The sequence below is a fragment of the Zootoca vivipara genome, chromosome 1 (assembly GCF_965207765.1).
Source record: "Zootoca vivipara chromosome 1, rZooViv2.hap1.1, whole genome shotgun sequence".
Classification (NCBI taxonomy): Eukaryota; Metazoa; Chordata; class Lepidosauria; order Squamata; family Lacertidae; genus Zootoca; species Zootoca vivipara.
Genome location: NC_142582.1, coordinates 52,038,932 through 52,048,499, shown reverse-complemented (window position 1 = coordinate 52,048,499; position 9,568 = coordinate 52,038,932). Strand labels below are relative to the sequence as shown.

General features: G+C 46.5%; 1 protein-coding gene across 2 annotated transcripts in view; it reads left to right on the top strand.

Annotated features, from left to right (window-relative positions):
* The first annotated feature begins 1,538 nt into the window (after positions 1-1,538).
* RPS6KB2 (ribosomal protein S6 kinase B2) overlaps positions 1,539-9,568 on the top strand; it is a 14,102-nt gene continuing 6,072 nt past the window's right edge. Inside the window, exons 1-9 of one of the 2 annotated variants that reach the window (XM_088663563.1) lie at positions 1,539-1,669; positions 2,034-2,068; positions 4,062-4,185; positions 6,273-6,341; positions 6,431-6,545; positions 6,722-6,779; positions 8,429-8,529; positions 8,899-8,989; positions 9,129-9,219. In XM_088663563.1, the coding sequence (XP_088519689.1) occupies positions 1,595-1,669; positions 2,034-2,068; positions 4,062-4,185; positions 6,273-6,341; positions 6,431-6,545; positions 6,722-6,779; positions 8,429-8,529; positions 8,899-8,989; positions 9,129-9,219 (759 nt within the window). In that variant the 5' untranslated portion in view covers positions 1,539-1,594. Of the gene's footprint in view, positions 1,670-2,033; positions 2,069-4,061; positions 4,186-6,272; positions 6,342-6,430; positions 6,579-6,721; positions 6,780-8,428; positions 8,530-8,898; positions 8,990-9,128; positions 9,220-9,568 lie in introns of both variants that reach the window. The other variant, XM_035125808.3, reaches the window with a different exon arrangement.

The following is a 9,568-nucleotide window of genomic DNA, read 5'->3' as shown; positions in this document are numbered from 1 at the left end:
GTGATCTATTAGCACATTAACCTATTGGCAGCATGGTGTCACAACTTGATCTAAGGTGTATAACAACAGCTATGCTAGCCCGAAACAAATATATGGTAGAAAAATTAAGAAGTGGGTTCTCAAATGCATTCTTGGTTGACCTAAAGATGGATTCTGGGTCTGAAAATACTGAAGAGTTCTGGTTCAGCAAGACTCATTTCTGATCCATGTTGTAGAGGATAACATAGCAGTACTTGGAACTATCACAAGAGGCCACTGTTGAACAACCTCACTCCATACTGTAGAAAAGAAGGTGGAATTTTTGCAGAGAAATTAAGAGTTGTGCAGATAGAAAAATATCAAATGACACATAGCGTAAACTTCTAGTAAAAGTAGAAAACTGTCACTAGCCATGATTCCCTTATGGGCACCATGGATTTGCAGTGTAATTCAGCTAACAACAAACCCTGCAGGTTTAGCAACACAAAATTAAGGTTATCTTGAACTGGCTCAAACTCCACAAAGCATGAGAACCAGAAGCTAAGGCTGATGTATTCACATACATGCCTCTTGATCACTAGTCAGGATGTGCAATGACACATGCGCTGACTTAAACTTACCCCTCCATGCACCCACACTTCTTGGCTTTTCAGGCCCAAATCTAGATGAGGATGGAGAGCAAAGATGCCCCACGTTGTCCTGACCTTGAGGAGCATATATGCCTTACTAAAGGGCAGGGTAAGCTGGTTGTGGTCAAGTTTATTATTCTAGATTGGAAGCTGTAACATTCTGAATGAGAGATACAGTAAATGCTAATTCGCTATCATGTTTAGGTTTCCCCCAGCAGGCAAGATGTCTGGGGTGGCTTTAAAACCGAGCCAGATGGGTGGGGTATAAATAATTATTTATTTATATTATCAGTGGCAGGGCATCTGTTTTGCCTCCAAGTCTCAAATTCAATCCCCAACATCTCCAGTAGGGCTAGGAGACACCCCAGGGGTGGGCTATTGGGTTGTTGTTTTTATTTTTATGATGTACATATTTTGTGGTTTTAGTTTTTATTATTATTATTATTCTGTGAACTGCCCTGAGACCCCCAGGTATAGGGCGATATATAAATTATTTTTAAAAAACCAAAAACCATTGAGAGCCGCTGCCAGTCGGTGTGCAGAATACTGAGCTACCGGTAGTTGGACTCAATGGTCGTCTCAGTATAACGCTGCTTCCCGCGTTGCCTATGCAACCCGAGATGCTTAGTGGGGGTAAAAACAGACTTGTGGTGCTACAGTTGGAGCGACAAATGGAAGGGTTAAGCCCCTTCTGCCAGCACACCACAAACGGCTGTGTGTGTGTATGGAAAGGGGTGTGCAGCGTACAGGAAGGTGTTGCACAGTGTAAAATGGAGACGACCACTTCCCCCGCACCGTTAAAACAGGAAACCGGGAGTGGGCTGCGAGTGCGGCCGCTCTTCTCCCGCCTCTCTATGATACGCTCCCTCAGAAAGGGCGGAAGCCTCGGTCCCATGACGACGATAACACCCGCGTCGCTGGGGAGATGACGACACGCAGGGAGGCGGGGCCCGGAAGGCCGCGGGGGTAATCGGGGATCCCCTGCTATGGCCGGCGTCTTCGACATCGACCTGGAAACGGAGGAGGGGAGCGACGGGGAGGAGCCTGAACTGGGGGCCTTGGTGAGGCGGGTTACAGACTGATAGAAGGGAAAAGGGGGTGGGCCTAGCAAGGCAGGCAGGCTGGGGAGTGGAAAGGAGGGAGGGAAGAAGCAAGTTAAGCCAGTAAGTAAGAGCGCAATGATATAGATCCTTACTCGGAAGTAAACCCCACGGGGGGTTCTTTCAAGGCATGTTGGTATAGGATTGCGGCCCATCAGTGCGGTCCTGTGCATGTCTACTGAGAAGGCAGCCCCTCTGAGCTTCAGTGGAGCTTATTTGCAGCCTTAGTGCCTAATACGGCTCCCACACTGGCTGGGACACTCCATTTTCCCTGGTACTGATTGACCTCTGCTTTGTCTCTCTATCTTCCCACCCCTCTTTTCAGGAGGTGGACCTAGATCTTCGCCACACAGGTGCTGAGTGAGTATAATACAAAGTCCTGCATTGCCTCCCTGGGAGGATTTTGCTGTGCTTCCTTGACCACAACCAGCTTACCCTGTCCCTCTTGCCTCTCAGGCTTGTCTGGACTAGGTTTCTTGTCTGAGATATAGGCAGACTGGCAAGGATTGCCTTGGTGAGTCACTGGGGGCCCATCTGTAGTCCCAGCTAGTCAGATGATCTTGGCATCTAGTACTTAGAAGCTCCCCTAAGCCCAAAGGCATGTTGTCATTTTGTTATATGGTGCTGTCATTGTAACATGACGGCACTTCAAAGCAATGTGTAAGTCAAATTACAGGCCCTGCCCTAAGGAGCTTACAGTCAGCCTTTTGATGGAAGGGTGGCAACAAAGGGAGGGGAGGGGAGAAGCAAAACTAACCAGGATGCTACATGCAAAATTTATTAAAACTACTGCCACTCGATTTTCACTGACAATGCAATCCACTGTTCCTTTACCACTCTAATAGGGAATATATTGGAGGTAATATGATTGCCTTGCTGAATTGGAGACTCAGGCCCGTGATACAGAGATTCCATTTAGCCATCAGATAGCTTATATTTCTTTGGCAGTAGGTTCAGGGCTGACAATCTAGGAATGTTATGAGATCTTGAGTATGTGAACTTAATCTTGTTCCTGTAGCTACAGTAACAAGACTTCAGGAAAGTGTGGACCAGTGTAGCCATACCCTTCAGTACCTTTGGCTATCAGGGAACCCTTATCTACCCTATTTGCCTTAGTTTTCAACTTTTGTTCTATTCCAGTGAGCAAGCAGCAGTTGCTGTATAGATTAGTCAGAATGTGCCTTTTGTACACAATGTGAAAGAGCTGTTCCTCTCCCACCTCTGTCAAGAGAATCAAGTCACGTGGCCATTTCTCTAGTGGTGAAGAACCTCTAGTCCACATGCCTAGTTAGACTTCAGCAAGGGTCTTGATTTTGCCTTTGCGGCCATTTACCCCTAACCACAACCACCTGCTTCACACCTGATGTCATAGGTGACATCACATATGCAGGTAAAGATAGAGCTGCAAAGGAGCAAATTGAGATCCAAAAGTGCACTCCTGATTGTCCTTTGGCAAGTGGTGCACTCTGCAAGTAAGTCTCACTGGGATCACCTGGGCTAGAGAGTTCCTAACCAGCTGTTTGGTGCCAAGAGCTAACCTCATTAAAGTTTCCTGTTTGCAAGCATGATTTGGATTCAAACCATGTCTGCAAACAGATATTCTTCTTCTGCCATTTTGCAGAGGAAAACTATCTTCAAAGAGGCTTGTTGTAACCCCTGATCAGCATTTACCGTATAGCCCTTTGAAGGCACAGTCTCTTCACCTGTCAGAGTTGGCCTGCAGTGCGTGGGGGAGGTAAAGATCCAGCTGGCCTGCCCCTGATCTATTCTAGACTATCAGACTGCCAGAGGAGTAGTGCTTTTCTTTCATTTCTAAACACTCTTGGCTTGTGTTCTAAGGTAACATAACTTAAGGAACTTCACAGAAGGTAAATTTCCTGGTCCTGCCTCTCTACAATAATGCTCCATTCTGCATGGTTCAGGAAGGCCCTGCTTTAATCCAGTGAGGCTTTGCAGGGGAGAGGAGGAAATGGGAAATTAGCTTTCTGTGAACTTTGTTAAGTTAACTTATCTTAGAGTCCATGCCTATACCTTTATAGAACACATATGACAATTTGTGGTTTCAATGGTTCTCTTCACTCTTTTTATATACCGTTTTTTCCATCTGTAAAGACACTCCCATGTATAAGACGACCCCTATTTTCGGGGGCTCTGATTTAAGAAAATGGGGGGGAGATGGTCCCAATGTATAAGACACCCCCAAATTTTGGATATTATTTTTAGGGGGGAAAAACCTAGTCTTATACAAGGAAAAATATGGTATATAACTGTCAAACTTCACTTTGAAGGAGCTTCTCTGCCTTGCCCCATATCCTGTTCCTTTATTTCCCTTGTCCTCCTTTCCCTTCCACAGACTCGTGCCAGGTCATTATGAGGAAATTGAAATATCTGAGAGTATTGTCAACAATGGCCCAGAGCGCATTGGGCCCCACTGCTTCGAATTGCTACGTGTTTTGGGCAAGGGTGGCTATGGCAAGGTGAGCAGTGCTTTGGGGTGGTGTGCATTGGGAGGGTGGGAAAAGTAGGGCAGTTATGCTTCGGAATGTACATATCCCTGTCCCCTGTTGTTGAAAAAGAACTAATTAATGGCAACAAAAGCAACCAATCTGTTTTGTTGCTATTAATTAGTTGTTCGTTTTTTCAGAAAAGTGAACTCAAAACAACTTGCAAAAACAAATATTAAAAGTAAGTGTGAAAGTGAGAGGAAAACAACCTAAGATTCACAAATATTATATAAGAGCTGCCAGGCTGCTTAGCAGGATGTAAAGCTTTCCACCACTGTTTAAATATCTGCACTGGCTCCCAATTGGCTACCAACCAAGTTCAAAGTTTCCATGCTGACTTTTAAACCCTGAACAACTGGAGACCAGGATACCTGTCGAGTGGCCTCTCACTGGCAGTAGAAGCCAATCTTTACAATTTTCCATGAAGCACCTGCTTGTCCTTCCATGACCAGCAAATGACCATTTGTTGAGCTATCCTCTAGGTTGCCCTCCATTGGGTAACTTGTGAGGTGGAGACAGTAGTGATCTTTAAACACCTCTTTAAAATTTATGTTTACCCAAGGTAAGTACTTTCCTGCAATTTGACTCCTAATTTTTTGCTGTGTGCTCTGCTCAGTTTTATTTGTGATCACCATTTTTTGTGTTTATCTGGTTCTTAGGTAATTTCAGGCTTATGGAGGAAGTGAGATGGATGAAACAGGAAGAGAGACATTTAGGAGGCAGGGAGCGTTTGACTTATGCCAAAGTTGACCAGTTAAAATACAGGTTATTTTTAAGGCCATGCCATGTTGATTAAGACTTTCTTTTGTTTTCCTTGAATCTGCTAAGGCAAATAGACTGGGAAACCATAACATGCCCACTTTTCCTTGTCCTATAGTTTCATTGACTGTGTGATATCTGACTGTGGCTGGGGACTGAGCCTGGGCGGTCAGATGGGAGCTGAATCAGACATACAGGCTGTGTATCTATCTCCCATTATTATTCATTATCACCATCATTACAGTCGTACCTTGGATCCCAAATGCCTTGCAAGTCAAACGTTTTGGCTCCCAAGCACCGCAAACCCGGAAGTGAGTGTTCCAGTTTGCAAACGTTCTTTAGAGCCCGAACGTCCGACGCGGCTTCTGCGGCTTCCAGATGAGTGCAGGAAGCTCCTGCAGCCAATCGGAAGCCGCGCCTTGGTTGTCGAACGTTTTCGGAAGTTGGACGGACTTCTGGAACAGATTCCGTTTGACAACCAAGGTACAACTGTATTTTATTAAGGGCCTTCGACGCAGTCATCTCAAGGAGATGTACGACAAAAAACAGATGCTTCTGTCATCCCTTCCCCAAAAGACTTCCTGCATGGTTGCACAGTTCATAGAAATGTACACATGCATCATTGCATCATGGAGTTGCATCATGTTCAAGCAACCCTCATGCTGCAAGGTGGGCGTCCAGTTGTGCAGTTGACAGGATTGGGGCCTCTCTTGTTTAGTTTCCAGATATATGGTTTCTTGAGTCCTTGACAGGATTGCCCTCCCTATAGCCCAGCCTTCTCCAGCCTGGTGCTTTCGAGATGTTTGGCCTACAACGCCCAGCATCCTCAATCAATGTGGCCAGTAGCCTGCAATGATGCAAAATTATAGTGCGAAACAAATCTGGAGGGCACCAGGTTGGGAAAAGCTGCTCTACCCTTTGCCCCTTGAGTTCTGTAGCAGCCCCTGGGGAAGAGGGGGCAATGTGGTGAGTTATTGGCAGTAGCGCCATTAGATGCCTACTCTGAAGCAGGAGTGTGCAGAGTACCCAGGGCTCTGTACTGAGGGCTGTGATATACCTGATCCATTCTGGATTTGTGCCAGCATGCCGTGTGATGAGCCTTGCTTGCTCCCTATGCCATTCTCTTACATAAAGTTTGAGCACACAGGAGATGAAGGTTGCAGAGACTGGATGCATGATGTGGGAGTCTGAGGGCCAATGATACCTGGCCGAGCTAAGGAATGTTTGGGACCTTATGTGGCTCTTCTCTTCAGTCTGCCACGGGCTGCTCATCTTGCTTACTGCTTCTGTGCCCACTGTAGGTATTCCAGGTACGGAAGGTGCAGGGCACAAATGCTGGGAAAATATTTGCCATGAAAGTCCTAAAGAAGGTAAGCTGCCTGTCTCTTTGCAGTAGAGGTTATGTGTCCCGTTTCATCCCGTAGTGGGGACCTTCATTCTCTCTCGGTGTCTCCTGCAGGCCAAGATTGCCTGTAATGCCAAGGACACCGCCCACACAAGGGCAGAGAGAAATATCCTGGAGGCCATCAAGCACCCCTTCATTGTGGACCTCATCTATGCCTTCCAAACTGGTGGTAAACTCTACCTCATCCTGGAATGTCTCAGTGGTATGGAAACAAAGATCAGCCTCCGTCAGTGGAAAGGGGACTGTCCCAGTGGCTTGGTGCAACTCCCTGGGAGCCAACCCCTTCAACTCCAGGTGGATTTTGGGACGTGGGCTGATGGTTTCTCTTCCTCCTGTGTTTTCTAGGTGGGGAGCTCTTCATGCAGCTGGAGCGAGAAGGCATCTTCCTAGAGGACACAGCCTGGTCAGTGCAAGCACCGGGCTAGACTGAATGGGGGTAGTTGGGAGGGCTGGAGTTAGCTGCAGGATCTCTCTCCTGCTTCGTACACTGGCCGTATAATCTCTTAGGTTAGGGGAAGGAAATCTGTGTAATATCTGGATGACATTACTAAACTAATCTGCCATATGAGTAGTAGATTGGACCATCTGGTTTTACTTGATCCATGAAAAAAAAAAGAGAGATTTTGTTGTTTATCTTCTCAGGACAAACATCCTAGGGTGCAGCCTGCCTTGCCTTTGTTCCATTGCTGACTCAAGCCCCTGTGTGTTTACTTGGAAATAAATCCCAGTCTGCTGAGCATAGTTTACTGTTGTGTGTTTAAAAGTGCTGCTTTAATCCGTGTCCTTTCCCTCATATGAGGTTTTTGTTGCCTTCACCTGTAACAATTTATTCTAAAATAGATTGTATTGGTCTTTTTAACTGAACATCCACAGTGACGTGTTACTATGTGGATTTTTTAGAGCACGCCTAATCTGACTTGGGTACCTATTAAAAATTACAGCTTCAGTCTCAGAGCTGTTTCTTTGGGGATTTATCCCATGAGCAGCTACCGTATTCAAGGACTGGCAGCCCTCTGGGAAGAGTCCAGCAGTCTGTCAGGCAACACAAAATTGTCAGCTGGCCAGGGCAGTGATTTTAAGCTAACACCACTTGTGACTGGTCTTGCCCACATCATTGCTGCCTCCTAAGATGAACCCATGGAAAATTTTGCATGGTACAACTGCAACAATTCACTTGAAATGACTCCTCCTGCAGCCATGGCATTGGTTTATCTCCTGTCTGCACTGTAACATCAAACAAGTTTGCTGTTTTAAAAATCCATAGTGCACACGGTGAGATAAATGCACAGTGGGATAAATGCAGATGCGACAGAAATTCAAAAGCACTTGCCAAGCAGGGAAGAGGATCAGATCAAGCATTCTCAAATAAGGCAGCTCTCCCCATTGTTGTCCAATGAAAGAGGGTCATTGTATTTGTGTGCAGCGGCATGTTGCTGCTCCTCTCTCCGGCCTGACAGGAAGGAGTGCCCTATAAATGCATGTAGCTGTTCTCAGCCCTGATGATTCTTCTGTGGGGCTTCCAGAGCTTTAACTGTTGCTGGAAGTGGGAGGGCATGAGGTAATGCAATAAACACCAGCATAAAATACTGGATTGCTTGACTATGCTCTTGAGGCACGTTGGAGCAAACAACTCAATGATGTTCAGAATGGATTCTTGGGAACTTGTAGGTCTCTGGTGAAGAGTAAATATTGGCTGCATTGCCCCTGCTCATTAAAATTCCAGAAACCATCACATTCTTTCCACTTGCCCAAGCCAAAAGGAACCTTGACTTACCTACACCAAACAGGTATTCCTAGCTGTACCGGAAGATGCAACTTCCCATCCAGCTGCTTTCTTTGCAGTTGGGTCCTTCAGTCCCACAGATGGACTGAATCTTGTGGATTGCCCTCCCCTTTTGATTGACATCAAGCTTTCTGTTAGTGGTTTGCACTGCTTGTTGTTGGGACCCTTGAGTGGTGGTTCCTCAAATATTGGCATGGCAAGCCCATTCTGAACTGTTTGGGTGGCTTGTGTTCCTGCTGCTGACTGAGTACTTTCCCCTCTTCTTCCAGTTTCTATCTGAGTGAGATCACTCTGGCCCTTGGTCACCTGCACTCTAATGGCATCATCTACCGGGATCTCAAGCCTGAGAACATCATGTTAAACAGCCAGGGTAGGCAGCAGTATTCCCAGTGTGCAAAAGGAGTGTGCGTGGATGGTGGGTGCATGGCTTGGTTTCAGTATGTTCCTTACCCTCAATTTATTTATTACTAATGGTGCTAATTTATTATCCGCCCCTCACCCTTTGAGTACAGAGCCCCATCCCTGTTCTCTTGTCAGAGTCCCAACCACCACAAGTTTCAAGAACAAAATAACTCTTCCCTTCTGTGGTTTCCAGCAACTGCATTTTGGACCAATTGAAGTTTCCAAGTTGTCCTCAAGGGCATCCCCACACGGAGCACATTAAAATGCAGTAACCTAATCACGAAGTTACTGCCAAGGCAGTAACAGGAACTCACTTTCCTGGTTTCCTCTTCTGCAGGGCACATTAAGCTGACGGACTTTGGCCTCTGTAAGGAGTCCATCCATGATGGCGCTGTCACCCACACCTTTTGTGGCACCATAGAATACATGTAGGTGACCTGGACTCCTGGGCATTTTTGAGAAATCAGCACAGGCTTTCTTCCGGTTCAGTTTGGGTGGGAAATATATGTAGATGACATATAGAGGTCACAATATTATTTCTCCCTCTGCCCCCCACTTGCATTCCAGGGCCCCAGAGATATTGCTGCGCAGCGGCCACAACCGAGCAGTGGATTGGTGGAGCCTCGGTGCTCTGATGTATGACATGCTCACTGGATCGGCAAGTCTCGCTCATGCTGTGTTTGAAGGCGGGGTTGGAAGCAACAGGGCACAGGGTGTCAACAGAAGGGATGCCACACATGACTGAGAGAGGGAGGAATTGTAGATCAGTGGTTAATGATGGGCCGGGTTGTAGATAGCCTTGTTTCTGGGTCAGCTGGCAGTAGATACTAAGCAACCAACTGAACAGGTTCTGGGGGGAAATGGCAACATCTCACTGCTAGTAAGGCGTTTGAAGGGGTGGGGTGGGGACTGCTGCTGCTTCCTTGTCTGTGTGTCTTCATGCCTCTGTCCTAGCACACTTCATTGTCTCCACCTTTTATTCTCAAGGGGTTTGCACCGATGTTTTG